This window comes from Falco rusticolus, chromosome 3 (genome assembly GCF_015220075.1).
Source record: "Falco rusticolus isolate bFalRus1 chromosome 3, bFalRus1.pri, whole genome shotgun sequence".
NCBI classification, from domain to species: domain Eukaryota; kingdom Metazoa; phylum Chordata; class Aves; order Falconiformes; family Falconidae; genus Falco; species Falco rusticolus.
The window spans coordinates 4,318,085-4,334,251 of record NC_051189.1 but is presented as its reverse complement, the minus strand read 5'-3'; the positions used below and the strand labels follow the sequence as shown (position 1 = coordinate 4,334,251).

The following is a 16,167-nucleotide window of genomic DNA, read 5'->3' as shown; positions in this document are numbered from 1 at the left end:
TCCCTGTTTATATTGCTGTAGCAAGTGTTCGTGAGAGCTTCAGCGTATTTTTTAGTTTGAGCTGGTTGCTCCCCATTGCTCCCCTCTGTTTGCCATTCCTCCTGCCGATTCCCATATGCTGCTCCTCTTTTATATTCCTATTCTTCATATTTAGGCCACAGGAAACAAGTTTATAAGTATTAGAAATAAAACGTAGGATAAATGAATATGGTTGCTTGGTGTTAAAATAAGCAAACCACCTTGACAGTAGTACTAAACTTTGAAAGGAGGAGATAAAGAAAAGAAACTAATTAGAAGAAATTTAAAAGGAGTAGTATGTTTGCTGGTAGCTGGAGACTGCTTAAAGATGTCATGGTAGATTCTCATTAAGTGTATTCCTCCATTAAAATAAAAAAATAATGAAAAAAATAAGGGTAGTTAGCAAAATAAATGTGATACGGAGAGAAAAAAAAAGTTTACTGTATAGAAGTGGATGTTGTATCCAAACATAGAAAGTAGCAGGGAATGTCAAACCTGATAAAGGGAGGGCAGGGATTGACCAGGACATAAGCCCAGAGAAGATTTTGAGGCATAGCTTGCTGAACTCGTGAAGGCTAATAACTTCAAACGTATCAGAAGCAGGAGGCCTGCTGAGGCTTGGTACTTCCTCTACAGACAATAAATCTGTGGAATTCTTTCAAAGTCTAATTAGAAATGATTTATGGTGGGGAGTGATCTGAACTGTAAAATGAGTAGTAATATATTTCAGGTACCACATGAGGTTCAAAGATGCTAAAAGAATTTTAAAATTAAATAGTTGAACTACTAAGAGTTGCAGTTAATGGATTGCTTAAGTTGTCTTCGTTCTCACTTTAAAATTACAAATGGCAAATGCATCTGCATTTTTTTAAAGAGTTCAGAGAGGGCTGGAAGTTCTTCTGAGGTGAGTGTGTCTTCAGTGTAGACGTTTGCATCCTAGTCATCTTGATGATCCTGGCCATCCCAGTGATTGTTGTGACAAGATTCATTACTGCCTTTACACATATGTGGCTATCTCAGTAGTGACAAAGTGTCTGCACCTGTTCCTGACCCTTGATGCTTCTCTTGAATGAAAGTAAACCAAATTTCATCCTTTGAACCCATCTGGAGTTCAGTAGATTTTTCATCTGTACTGGGTAAATTACAAGAAACTAACAAATAGTAATAGGCTTATGGGTAATTGTGATCTAATGGGAAGGAATTGGAAGATCTTTGGAGTGTGACTTATTTCCAAGGAATGAAGGAGCATTTAAATGAGTGCAATTTAGTTGATACAGTATTGCTGAATTAAAAAAAAAATCCCTTTTGGTACATAAATTATTTATTAGAAAAGATAGAAAGAAACAAGAAGTCAATGAGATTGTATAGTTGAGGAAAGACATTATTAATCAGGTGGCTTTTGCTTTTCAAAACAGTTGTAAGCTATTAGGAAATGGGCAAAAATGGCAGTATCACAATTCGTTGCTGAGCCAGGATTATTTAGAAGAGTTCCTAGAGTACGCTTGATTGTGCTATCATTTCTTGAGAGATGAAAGTAAGAGATCCTGTGTTGTAAACCTCGCAGGTCTGCATTAATGTAGGCACCAACTGCTTTGCTCTATAGCTTCTCTCCTTTTGTGCTGCAATACTTGATAGTATAGGCATGGCCTGTCACCACTTTACAATGTTTTATAGCCATAAGGAACATTATTTCCAAATACTGTGTTTAAATTAGGACAGCATTTCCCCTAGGATCCTCTATAGTGTGCAAATGAATTTTTTAGAAAGGTAAAAGTTACTCATTTCAAGGCCTGAAAAGAATGACGCTTTAATCAGACTGAATAGAGAATATAATGCAAATTAAAACTTGAGTAAACTTCTGAGTTGAAGTGAGTGAACTGAACTGACACTAATGAACTGGTTGTGATGCACTGCATTGTATTTTAGTTGACAAAGTACCTGCAAGTTTTTGCTTAACTAATGAATCTTTCAAAAGGGGGCTAGTTTGATTGGTCATCTAATATTAAAAATAACTGATTTGAGGATGTAGACTGAAAACTGCAATATAATCACCAGGGAATATTTATAGTAGTGTGGTGGGTTCTTAGTCATTAATTGGAAGTCTTTTTACAGCTTCAGCATAGTGCTGTATCTTACCTGTGTACGTATATATAAAATATTGTATGTGTGTGTGTATATATATCTATATATATGTAATCGAACGGACTTTTCATCTCGTGTTCTCTATGTATAGCAGTGGCACAATATGCTATAAGAATGAATATATTTTAAAAAAAGCTTGAATGTAAATGCTTTTTGACATTGTAATAAAAGACTGTTGAGATTGCACATGAAGTAGAAGGAAGCTTCTTAGAAGCCACTTAACTCTTCGTATTCATTGCAGTACCATTAATTTTGCTGCTTTTCATCTAGTTCTGTGTTTTCTTCAGTTGCGTAGAAGACTTCAGCACTTTTATATATTGATGTTCCTGGGAGTTTATCTGCAACACTTACCCCTGGTTTTTATACCTACCCCTCCCCCTCCCCCCCCCCCTTTTTTTTTTTTAAAAGTTTCAAAATAGTAGCAGCAGGGTAAAAGTCTCTGGGCTTGTTTAATTCTTTTAAAATCTCTCTCTGGAACTGGTACTTCTTAGAGATAAACTAGCTTATTTAGTAACTTCACTCAAACTGCTTTATTTAAGAAGGTGTAATTTATTTTCCTGAAATACATATCTTTTAGGCTATGTAGAAAGTGAAGGTTGCTCTGAGGAAAATCACAATACTTATACATGCTTATCTATTTCAAATAATGATTTGCTTATCCTTGTGTTCCTTGAGTAACTCTGGTTCCGATCCTAATTCAGTGAATTTTTTTTAAGGGAATAAATAAATGAGACTGAGTAAAGTAGCAACAGCGATAAAAGATTTACATTAATTTGTGCAGCAAAAAGTGTAAAGACCAACAGTTTAAGTCATATGTTATATGAAAGAAAAAATAATGTCTTGGGAATAAAATGAAGACTGATCCAAATTGCCTAGCATTATAAACAAACTTGAAAGTTGTTCACACATGATTTACCTTTGTTTAGACTTGTGTGTTGATAAGGTACAGACAAAACCTCCAGCCGATAGCATATCCAGATTCTTAACATGAAGCAGAATATCAATCATTACAATGAAAAAGTACATTTCTTTATGACATAAGTTCCCTATTAATTTGTTTGAGGTATTTCAGGAACAGAATGAAATTTTTGAGCTTTAGCTCAAAATTGGTATCTTATACCTCTCACTTTTGAAGAAGCTTGATTTGATTAAGTGAGGGAAAAGGTACAAGTGTTCAAGTGAAGACAAGTTGAGCATTATTTTTGTTCCAGAAAAAAAAAGAATCCTTGGGGGAAGACATGCTTTAATTGGCAATATGAAGAATTTGTGCTGCATTTTTAAGAGCTAATAGTTTTGTACTGAAGGAACTTATTTTAGGAGGTGCTCTATCACTAAAATTCAAATAATTTTATATGACACTTAACAATACTGCTCTCTTTAGCCTAAATCCAAATGAAGGCACTGGAATCAAGCCTGCTACTGGAAGTAGCATTTTATATATAAAAAGAAATATTCATGTTTAAAAGAGGATTATCAATGTTCTTTGGTGAATTACCCATATGATGTCCATTGAATATGGTTGGATGTGCTAAGAAAAGAAGAGTAAGATCTAGGAGTGATACCGAAGAAATTTTTTTTCAAAAGGATGGGAAAACTCAACAATGTATTAGTAGAGAGCTGACATGTTTTTATTTTAAGTTTTCAGACAGTTGTCTAGGTTTTTTTTTTTTTTTAAACTATTACACTGTCCTGTTCTCAAGCAAGAGTCTCTTCTCTGTGCCAGTGGAGGCATTGAAACTTTGAATCATGATAATCCTGTCTGGCCAAATTTCTGTGACTTTGCATAATACTTTATCAGGGAAAAAGTGTCTCACAGAAATGAGTGTGGTGTTCTTGCCATCTTCTGTCTCCATGATTCTTCCACCCAAAATACAAAATCAGATGTGTGTAACAGTTATGCCATTGTATCTGCAGATTTTTACAAAGCCTACTTTACTCAGAAGCAGCTTTGGAGCACTCCTTAACTGTTTTTATTATTATGGAAACTATCGATGCTTAATTTGCTCCACTTTATGGTAGGTCTTCTGGTATTTCTTAACATGAAAAAAAAAATGTTGTTTAGTGGTTTACATACTGATTTTGTATGTACAAAATAGTTTTATAGTATTCAAAATATATGGACATCCGAAGTTCTCAGATATGGTGGAGAACTAGATACTGACATTTTAATGCCATGTTTCTGAACTTCAACTTCAGCTATGTCAACTTTTAATGAGACTTGTAACTAAAAATATTTTTGTGGTAGCTGTGAATTTCAAACTGTCTGTGACTTAATGTGTAAACATTTCACATAATTATTAAAAATCTTGTAATAGAAGACCCTGATGTGTTTAGTCAGTCTCTTCCCATTCTCTCTCTCTGTGGTGATTGTCTTAGAAGTAGAAAACCTTCAGCTTCTAACAGACAACTATTCTATTTTTATTTATGTGGAAAAGATTATCTTCTTCCCCTCTTCTTCCTGCAAAGTTAGTGGTAAAGCTAATAAATTGTTTTCCAAAGGTGAGCTATTACACAACAAATAACTGAATTCTTTTGCTCTCATTCTCTCCTCTGTGTGGATGGAGCCACTTTCTTTTCTATAGTTCATGACCATCTGTTCATGACAGTAGGTCTAGCTCTCTGGGTAGCATTGATTATTTTCTTGTTGTTCCTCCTCTTTTCCTTGTCAAACTAATTTTATTAATTTTAATCTTCAGTATGTTTATTTACAGATTTTGCTTGATTTTCCAAAGAAAGAGTCATATAATATGCTGTCTGCCGGTGCCTTTCTTGTTTTCTCAGTAAAAATGGCTTTTGAGTCTATTGACAAAATGTGGTTTGGAGAACAGATTAGAGATATTAATTTTGTGCCAGTTTCATGACACCGGTTTATACACAGAAAAAGTAGATACTAACGGTGCCCTGAGGAGGCAAAGAAGAAAAGACCATTAATTCTCACTTGCTTTGGTCATATTGTCATCCAGTTAGCCAGTCAGCAGCCTGTGTGTGCTTCCTGTCTAACCGATAACTTAAGAATATAGATAGGAGCCTGAAATGTGGCTGATCAGGGCAGTGTGAAAATGTTGCTAAATGCTGAGGTTTATTGCAATTTGAAGTCATGTTTACCTGCTCCATGGATTTTTCAGAAAAATATTAGAGATGTTGTTTGTTTACTAAACCTGTAGAAAATACTGTCATCTAATATATATCAGACTTAATGTAATGGAAAAACAGGTGGTGCTTGCCTGCAAATTAGAGGTGGCCTTCTCTGTTCTGCTGAATTAAACAACTGAGATACTGAATTAGAGGACTGATAATGCAAGCCTTGCTAAGGTGCTTCACTTACGACATTAGCTTGCTTGTGGTAGTGAAGAGTGATACACTGAGTACAAATAGGATGTTTACAGCCCGTCTGCATCTATCTGAAACTAGAGCTGAGGGACTACCTGAAAGCTCGTGAAGACTTTTGCATACATGCTTTACTCTAGTGATTAACTTCAAGAGAAGAAGTTTGTAGTTGTTACTGTCAATGAATACTCAATTTCTACTTAAGCCTTTGTGAGGGTCTTAACATGTTCTATGGCCTTTTTGAAATTCTATAGTTTAAAGAATACACTGCATCTTGATGGCAGGGTGATGCTGAAGATCTCCCTGGCAGCAGATGCTGACTTTTTCTCCTTTAGTTCTAAAACGGCTCACCAAGCAATTTTCTTTATCTTTCTTGGTTTTGGTGTGGTGGAGGTAGGGTTTTTTTGTGTGCGTGTGTGAAGGAAATATCTGTGTTTCTGGGTGGAGAAACTACTTTTGCTTTTTCTTCTGTCAGGCTGACTTTTCTGTCTTGTTATGTGTTACTAATAATTTATCAAGGAGATATTTGAGACTGTTCGTGAGAGCGTTGGGTAGGCCAGCTGGCTGCCATTTCTCAGGGGCTGCCTGCAGCAGAAGTTCTCCTCGAACTTCTCCTTTGTGAACACTATTTGCTGTTTTCAAGGGGGAAGGAAAAGCTCAGCCAGCAGAAAGAACCCCAGGCACTAGGGTTTTTCGTTAAAACATTGCTTTTGGGCTTAGCACTAGAGGAAAATTGAAGTCAGAAGGCTTTTGGCTGGCTGTTTCCCAACTTGCTTTTTCAACATTTGAGCAAGTTGCATAAGGAAACACAAAGTTGTTTGTCTTCCAGTGTAATTGGCAGGTCAGACATAAAATGTTCCCTTTCTTCATTCTACCTTGCTGTAGGTTGTTCTGCAAGGGACATAATGACTTGATCTGAATGAGATCAACCAGTTGTTTGCCAGAGAACAAAAATTAATTGTTATTTTTAATATTTAATTTAGTTTTTAATGGGTACTGACTGAGCCCAGGTACAGATACTTTAAATTTCTTCTAATATTGAAGAGCTAAGACATACAGTTATAGCAATTGTGTTCTTCTAATTTTCTTTGTAACCGGCCAAGGCATGGAATACTGTTTGTGTGATACCATTAAATCATGGTTACTGAAGTGCTTAAAAATGTTAAGTCTATAACTGACTGTCCTGGTTTCAGCTGGGACAGAGTTAATTTTCTTCTTAGTAGCTGGTGCAGGGCTGTGTTTTGGATTTGGTGTGAGAACAACTTTGATAGGACACTGATGGTTTTAGTTGTTGCTGGGTGATGTTTATACCAAATCAAGGACTTTTCAGTTCCTTGGGCCCTGCCAGCCGGAGGGCTGGAGGGACACGGGACATTGGAAGGGGACACAGCAGGACAGGTGACCCGAACTAACCAAAGAGATATTCCATACCATATGGCATCATGCTGAGTATATAAACTGGGGGAAGAAGAAGGAAGGGGGGGACATGTGGCATTATGGCGTTTGTCTTCCCGAGTACCCGTTACACGTGCTGGAGCCCTGCTGTCCTGGGGGTGGCTGAGCTCCTGCCTGCCCATGGGGAGTGGGGAATGAATTCCCTGCTTTGCTTTGCTTGTGTGTGTGGCTTTTGCTTTACCAATTAAATTGTTCTTATCTCAACCCTTGAGTTTTACATTCTTTTCTGATTCTCTCCCCACCCCTCTGGGTGAGGGGGAGTGAGCAAGTGGCTGCACAGTGCTTGGTTGCCGGCTGGGGTTAAACCACGACACTGGCCTTCTTTCCTGTCCCTGTCTGATTTTTTTCAATGGCTGGTTATTGTGAAATAATATTATGTGAAACATGATTGTAAAACTATTTTTTCTTTTTTTTCATTTAGTAGCTTTCCAGTCACAAATGGTTTCTAGCTGTGCAACCAAAGCTTTCTGATTTTTGTGATCTCTTACTAGAAGGTTTGAAGGAGCTTTGGGACAAAACCAATGTTCATTGTGTTAATGTGAAGTAGTTCAGGAAAACATTACCAAGAATACTGGTGGTCTTGCAGAATTTTTAGCTGTCAGAAGCAGCCCAAAGTAATGAAAACAATTTGTTGTGAAATGAGGAAATTGTACTACGAGGCTGTACTGAACAGACTGCAAAGTTTGTGCTTGAGTGGCAGTACAGACTATGGCTCCGTTTAGCTGTTCTACTTTGTTGCAGCTGTTCTATGATCCTGATCTTGCAATAAGTCTGTAGAGAAACTGGAGCAAAAAATAATTAACAAATGTAGTTATTCCAGATGAGAAAATAACCCATCATTTCTCACTCAATAAATGAGCCTCTGTAATAACTACACAAGAGTATCCAGTAGTGTTTCCAGCTGCATTGCAGGCTTTTAAAGCTGTTGAGGTGAGTTCACGGGTCAAAGGATCAAGTGCTTTCCTGCTGAGGTATACAAGCATGAAGAGGCTAGGTGGGTAAAGACCTCCCAGAGTAGCTGTTTTCTATATCTTTTAAAAGAGAAGTACCAGTGATAAGAGTTTCAATCGCAGTCTTGTAAACGATGGGTCAGGAGACTTAGTAGTTGAATAGATCCTCCCAGGAGGTTCTTGAAATTTCTGATTGTGTCAAAACACAAAGACACCAGGCAGATGCTAGGAGAATTCAGAGCTGTTTGAAAGTAGTACTTTGTAGCAGGTTTTTGGCACTGACAGGCTTTGCAAATTTGACTAAGTAGAGAAGTTTGTATTGTTGATTCACAGCCAAGAGGTCAGGTGGCAGAGGTGCTCAGTCAAGGGGGAAAGGCTCCAACACTTGCTTGCAGAAGTGGCTCTCAGGCAAGATTATACAGCTCTTGCTCTTATGCATTGTGAATGCTTCTTGGTATGTCCTATTGATGTAGATTCCTTTAGCATCTCTGCTGAGGTGCAGTGCTAAATAAAAAGTAATACAGCTGCTGGCTTGGCAACAGCATGCTTTAAACTGCGTTTCATACAATGTCAGCATAGAAAAATGTCTTGTTTTAGCCTTGCCTTTGCAGAAAGCATGCTCAGCTTCTAGTGTGAAATAAAAATGTGACCCTAAAATCAATAAACAAATTATTTCTCAAGTGGCGGCATGCTTTCTTTGAATACAGTAATTGGCAGTGTTTCACACTAGGAAATAAAAGCTGGTTCTCCAGAATGACAGACCTGTGGTTTCAAGCAGAATTAAGCGCATACTGTAGTGTTGTCTTCATCATTCTTGGTAGCTGCGATGCTTTCCATCTCAGTGGTTTCTACTCATACCATGCGCCCTTGCTTATGTAACATGGCAAATAACAACCTGAATGCTGTAGCCTGAAATTTTGTATGAAAATACACAGTCTTGAAGTACAAATCCTGGCTGTGCTATGCTCATCTGAGTGTATGTGTATGTCTAATAATGTGTTTTTGGAGATGTTTCCTGCATGCACATAGAAGGTGGTGAGTGGCTCGAGACAGTTCAGTGAAGCACAGACACCAGCAAGGCAATATTTCAGTTACTTGGCATTAGTTTCAGCGAAGGTGATTAAAATCAATGTTTATTTGCTTTGAAAGAGTCATGGCCTTAGAAGCTTACAAACTAAGCTGGATTGATGTGGGCAGCACAAACATCAGTGGATGTCTGTGCCTTTCAAGGCCCAAGGTGGTGTTTTGGGCAGTGGCATGGTTTACAGGGTATGTTTCTCACAGTTTTCTCATTCCTTCCTCTCACAGCTGCTATGCAGCATTTGTTACCCTATCTTCAATATGTTATTACAGAGGTGCCACCAGCATAGCTGATAGGCCCAGCTCTGGGCAGCAGCAGGTTCGTTTTGGAGTTGGTTGGAACTGACTCTCTCTCACATGGAGCTACTCCTGGTCTCTTCTCTCAAAGGCCACCCCTACAGCACCCCTTGCTACAAAAACCTTGCTGCATAAACCAAATACACTTGTCTAAGCAGTTTTTTTTGAAAGCAGTATTTGCTGTGACTGCTCCCTTTTCTATTTTGTTTTATCATTGAGTATTTTGATCTCTGAAGTATTTTCTAGAAACAGTGTAGTTGCTGGATAGTTATTTTTATTGGTAGCACATATATGGAGGAATGTTCACTGTGCTTTAAAACCATATAGGTGTAAGATTTTTCAGCTATTTCATTCTCTCCTCTAAACATGCACTCTCAGGCTTCTTTCCATTCACAGGCTCCCCTTTGATCAGAGAAATATAACTGTGTTCAGGCCATTGTTATGGTTTAACCCCGGCTGGTAATTAAGTACCATGCAGCCGCTTGCTCACTCTCCCTTCACCCAGAGAGATGGGAAGGAGAGTTGGAATGTAAAACTTGAGGGCTGAGATAAGAACAAATTAATAATTGAAGCAGAATAAAAATGAAAGAACAATAATAACAATGATGACAATAACAGTTGTAATGAAAAAAGGAAGGGAAAGAATAAAATCCAGAGGGAAAGGATGAAAGAAACATGTGGTGCACAATGCAACTGCGCACCACCTGCCAACCGATGTCCAGCCAGTCCCTGAGCAATGATCCGCCCGGCCAACCCCCCAGGTACATATACCACAAGTGACATCCCATGGTATGGCATACCTCTTTGGCTAGTTCAGGTCGGCTGGCCTGGCTGTGTCCCCTCCCAATTCTTTGTGCCCCTCCAGCCTTTTTGCTAGCAAGGCCTGAGGAACTGCAAAGTCTCACGCCAAAGCCAAAACACAGCACCGCATTAGCTCCTAAGAAGATAATTAAGTCCATCCCCGCTGAAACCAGGGCAACCATGTATTTCCAGACATACATTTTTTTTCTGGAGAAACCATGTATACCATGTTGAAAACAGTTGTTGGATAAAATTCATAAGCGTTTATTATATGTTATTGAAGGTAACCCAGATAATGTTTGTTTGTATTTTTAAGCAAAACCAAATAAAAGTTTTCTTACCAGTTCTTATGATTTAGTAGCATAACATAGTACAATTATATTAAAAATTAGGTAATTAGTTAACACAAGGTAACACCACAAGTAATTTTTCTCTTCTTTGCCTTAATCTAATGTTTCAGAGCAGGACTTGTTCACATAACAGTTAATAACCTTAACATGCTTAAAGCCAATTGTGTTGGATATGTAGATGTACTAGATAAACTGTAGAAATTTTTATTTTGACAATGAAAAAATTAACAAAAGTAGGTATAGACTGTCACTTTAAAATTTCTGAAAAATCCAGAAAACTGTCTTGTTTGATGACTTAATTATATTTGATCCATCCATTAAGGTTTCTGGAGCGTAACTCTAGGCATTGTATGCAAAAATTCGTTGGCAATCCATTAGAGTTACTTTGTATAAATACAGAAAGACAAATAGAACTTCAAGTTATAACTTCATTTTAAACTTTTAGTGCATCTAAGTTTGAAATTGTTTTTTAATTTTATTTTAAACAAATTTATTTTCTAGAAAAGAAAGATGTAACACAGAGCCTGGAAAGCTACACAGCGAAATGCCCTGGTACAATGGAATTCATCACTCTTCCAGATGGTTTGAAGCTACCTCCTGTTCCGTTCACCAAATTGCCTATAGTTAGGTAAGACTCCAAAATACAAACTTCAATTTTTCCACAGTACCTGTCAAATTTTAAAGGATACTAGAAGGATGTAGTCTTTTCAGTTTACGTAAGTTGTTCACAATAACATGTTAAAATGTCAAAATGTCTAATTGTTTTGAGAAGTTCTTTGGCAAAAATAGAGCCTTTGAGCAGAAAATACTTTCTGTGGCCTTTAGTTTCAGAAGGAGAGAGTTGGGTTTTTTTTTTTTTTTTTTAAATTGTCATTCAAGAGTTTCTGATACAATTCAAGAGAAGTATTTTGAAATTGCAGCTGAGATTTAAGTGGTGGACCTTCAGTGTGATTAGGTATCCAAGTTGGATGCTGTCTCCATCATGGAGCTTGGAACTCAGCTGGAACTGATGCTTTTTTATAGCTGTTCCTTTACAGGTGCTGCATTTTCATGTTGGCATCTTCACTGGCCTATTCTAAATCTATATTCCTTTTTGTGCCTGTGTGCACATCGTGCAGTCAGTCCAATGAATAATACTTTGTTTTATTAAAGCCTAGCATTAAGTATTAGAGAGACAAAACAGTCATTGGGCATCAATAATAAAAGGCTAAAATACCCCCTTTGTCAAGAAGTGGCTTTTTGAAGGAAATTTAATTGCTCTTCAGAAAAAATACGGTAGAAGTTATTGAAAGGAGTTCTCAGAGAGATTTGAGCTTTCGGTGGGATGTCATCAGACATCTCATGAGGCAAGAGTTCTAGTATCACAAACAGATAGTAAAGTGTATTACCGAAGAGTGAAAATTCTATTTATTTTCAGGTTACTTTTAGTCTCTAAAATGAAAATTAACATTTTAGTCTGACCATTTTTCTTGGTACAACTAGTTTTACTACGTACTTTGTAACTTCTTAAAAAATTATTTTCCTGCCTTTACTGAAGAAAAAGACTGTGTCTGTGTGTTAAGTGAATTCCCTGGTAAGTACATGCTGAAGGCTGATTCCCAGCTAAATACATGAGAGGCCTGTATTTCTGCTCCTGAAAGTTTTAGTCCAAATTTTAACCTAGCCTTGTTTTTTTAAGAAAGAAAAAATAAGTAGTATTAAAAAAATGGAAGCTAATTAAGCAGACTTGTGTAGTCCTTTCTAATACTTGAGTTATGTGATTGTAGAGAGAAGTTAATGCAAAAGCTTCCAAGAAAACATTTTTAAGGTAGAATTGTTTTGAGAGCAAGAGTGCTGTCAGGCACTTAGTGCCTCTTGCTGATCTCTGCTCTAGGAATAATCTTAGCATTACACAGTATAAAACCAAAATTACCTTCCTTAATCTGATTGTGTATGGTATCTGTCTGCCTTGGTTGTCAAAGCTGCAGAAATGTGATGCTAAAGTTCCCTTATGAGTCTAACCCTTAACTTGTGCTAAAAAAGCAGCATGGTGTTTAGCTGTGAAGTGTTAAATCTGGAATTAGTCTCAGGATTTTGCTTTTTGCTTAAATTTTAAACCATGCAGGAGGTGGATTGTACTGGATATATTGCATAGCGCTTTCTTACTCTTCTCCATGCTGAATACCGAAGAAAATTCAAGTCTGGAACATACGGGAATTGCCTGTTGATCCTTTTTCTTTATAGGAGTCGTGCATATAGAGGCCAGGCAAAACTTTGGCAATAGACTATCAAGACTGCAATGGGAAAGGCTGTGCCTCACTTAAAATGTATTGTATGTTGAGAGAAGGGGACAAGCACATTGTATTTACTTGTTATTCCTAGACCTAGCTTTAAGAAATTGCTCACCATCCAGTTTTTTATTTCCACTATTGGCTTGTGTGAGTGTTGAAAATAGTTGCTGCGGTTTTGCTATGGGGTGAGGAGCCCAACATCAACATTGTTTAACAGCGAAGAATTGCTGTTCATGCTTCTCTTCTTCTATCCCTTTCTTCTTGTCTTCTGAAAGTAAAAAAGCCATAGTGATAAAAATCTGTAATCCAACAAAATATTAGTTGTGTCGAAATATAAAGCCTCCAGTTACATATACACAGCAGACCGAGTGTATTGTACAGCTGTCCAGCTACTTGGAAAGTAGCTGTGACACAAGACCGCAGAGCTCTTTGAGCAAAAGTCATGCTAATTTTTGAGACATAAATTATAAGGTGTGGAAATGTGGTTTTGAGCAGTGTTGAGTAACCTAAGCTTATGATTCAATCCATGCTAAAGCCCTCTAGAAACATAAACGTTTACTGATGATGATGGCTTCTATTTACTGTTGGCATTTCATGGTCTAGTAGTTTTTAATCCACTTAATGTGGGGTGCTTATTTTGGATGCAGATTTCATAATCAAAATACTGTCAAACATTGAAATGCCACAGTGAAATTGGAACGTAGTTGCACTGTTACCTTTTTCTTCCCCACACCTGTAAAGTAGTAGAAACGATTTGGCTTGGCAAAATCTTTATATTCTGTTGTTCATTGTGCAAGGTTGACCTTGGCTGGACACCAGGTGTCTATCAAGCTGCTCTATCATTCCCCTCCTCAGCAGAACTAGGGAGGGGAAAGAAACCCTGTGGGTTAAGATAAAGGCAGTTTAATGAAGCAATAGCCAAAGGCCCACATGCAGATGCTAAGGAAAACAAAAGATGTTACTCTCTACTTCGCATCAGCAGGTGATGATGCCGGGCTTCAGTGCATGTAGCCGCTGCTCCAGAAGACGGAAGTTGTAAATAACAAATGCCCTCCCTTCCTCGTCCTTTCTCTTAGCTTTTATACCTGAGCAGACATCATATGGTATGGAACATTCCCTCGGGCACTTTGGGTGAGCTGTCCTGGCTATGTCCCCTCCCAAGAACTTGCCCATCCCCAGCCCACTGGGGTGGGGACGTGGGGAATGTTGAGAGCCAGCCTGGATGCTGTACGAGCCCTGCCCAGCAGTACCCAAACCCCTGGTGTGTTAACACCACCTCTCTCACTCTCAAGGGCTGCTACGGGGCTCAGCCGGACCCAATATGCTCAAGTTAACTAGTATTTAATAAACCTTTAATTTCTGGAATGCTTCCACAAACGTGCTTAGCACCCAAAAATTTCAATAAATATATCGTTTTTCTAAGTTTTTGTATGGGGTTTGCAGGGCAGGGTAGGGTTTTGGTAGCAGGGGAGCTACAGGGGTGGCTTCTGTGAGTAGGCGTTGCTAGAAGCATCCCCCGTGTCCGATGGAGCCGACGCAGCCGGCTGCAGGACGGCCCCGCCGGCGGCCCAGGCCGAGCCCATCAGCGCCGGCGGCAGCGCCTCTGAGAGAACGTATTGAAGAAGCGGGAACAACCCGCACAGCAACTTGCAGCGGGAGAGGAGCGAGCTGTGTGGGAGCCGCGGCCCTGCAGCCCCCGGGCAGCGCCGGAGGGGCCGGAGCCGCTCCCGGCCCGGAGCAGAGATTCCCCCCCGGCCCGCGGAGCCCCCGGGGGAGCAGCTCCCCCCCCGCAGCCCGGGCAGGGACCCCCCCGGGGCAGGGGGTGCCCGCAGGGGGCTGTGACCCGCGGGCAGCGGCGCCGGGGCAGCGCCGGGCAGGGCCTGTGGCCCCGCGGGGAGGAGCCCGGGCTGGGGCCGGGCTGGGGCAGGGCCTGTGCCCCCGGGGGCGGGGGGGCTGGGGCCGGCTGGGCCGGGGGGGCTGCGCCCGCGGGGGGGACACGCTGCGGCAGGGGGGGAAGGGCTGCGGCGGGGGGAAGGGCTCCCGCTGGAGCAGGGCAGGGAGGGCTGTCTCCCGCGGGAGGGACCCCGGGCTGGGCAGGGCAGGGGGTGAGGAGCCCCCCCTGAGGGGCAGGAGCGGCGGGGGCAGCGTGTGAGGGACTGGCCCAGCCCGGCCGCGGCCCTGCGCCGCTGCGGGGAGGGGGAGAGCCGGGGACTGGAGTTGAGACTGGGGAGAAGGGAGCGGTGGCGGGAAGGCGTTGTTAAGTTTTGGGTTTCTTTCTTATTACCCTGCTCTGAATTCAGTGGTAAAAAATTCCGCTAATTTCCCCAAGGTGAGTCTGTTTTGCCCGTAATGGTAGTTGCTGTGTGGTTTCCCTGTCCTTACCCCGACCCGCGAGCTTTTAGTTAGGTTTCTCCCCCTGCCCGGCCGAGGAGGGCAGTGCCAGAGCGGCCTGGGGGGCAGCTGGCGTCCGGCCAAGGTCAGCCCCCCCGGCAGGCTTTTGGTGTGCATTTCATGGCCTTTAACTAGCTGCTTGGTCTATTATTGATGTGTTTTAAATATTGTTATATTATTTTGTATTTTCTTTTTAGCCTTTGGAATTATGGGAATTTTTTGTTTGACATTTAATGTACTGTGGTCTCCTTGATGAATTTTTATTTCTTTTAATGGAGGTTTGTAAATTAAAAGCACGTTGAATTGGAAAGCATGCCCTTACAGCATACTGTGAAATCATCATCTAGTGTTTTCTCAAATAAAATACAGAAGAATTTATTGTCTTTCTATCCTCATAGATGCACTGTTTGAATTTTCATAACTTACTTGTGTTAAAATGCTTTTTCTTACACTTAAAAGAAGAATTTTCCTCTTTACACCACTGAGGTTTTTAGTTGTCCCTTTTTACTTTTCTTACTACTATAAATATACCTGGTGCCATTTTTTTCCTACCCTCTGTTTACTTAGTAGAATGGTGGTTTGTTGTTTTTTTTTTTAATTATTTTCATTTCCCGCTAAGCAAAGCTGTTTTTAATACAGTTTTTTTCCATGTAAAAGATTTTGATCTTCTGGGTAGCTAGTGAAATTATTTTGTTGTCACTCATTTGAATTCAGTTGGTCCTGGTCATGAGCTAGAAAATTTACATTATTGAAGCTTTTTGCACAAAGGAATTTAAAAATTTGCTGTGTTCTGTGTATGATCTGCGAGGGTATAGCTGTCTAATATGTAGTTGAAGAACATTCCTTCTGCTGTCATGCACTAAGATAAAACAGCCTATCCACCAGTACTGATATAGCAATGATGTATGAGCCAAAGTACTTCTCTCTTCTCTCTCTATAGAAAATAAAATTCCTTTTTTAGGAATTTATCAAATTTAATGTTTTTTTTCCTCAAATAAATATTGTACACATATTTTGCTTTAAGTGGCATTCTAATTTGTAACAAAATTTGATCAGAAGAGGTTTTAAAATATTCAGGAATCTGCC

General features: G+C 39.7%; 1 protein-coding gene across 5 annotated transcripts in view; it reads left to right on the top strand.

The window, feature by feature from the left end:
• The window catches only part of TRAPPC9 (trafficking protein particle complex 9), a 508,539-nt gene that overhangs the window by 41,228 nt on the left and 451,144 nt on the right, over window positions 1–16,167 (top strand). For all 5 annotated transcript variants that reach the window (XM_037379008.1, XM_037379006.1, XM_037379007.1 and 2 more), the window contains one exon: window positions 10,922–11,048. In XM_037379008.1, coding sequence (XP_037234905.1) covers window positions 10,922–11,048 — 127 coding nt within the window. The remainder of the gene's footprint in view (window positions 1–10,921; window positions 11,049–16,167) is intronic.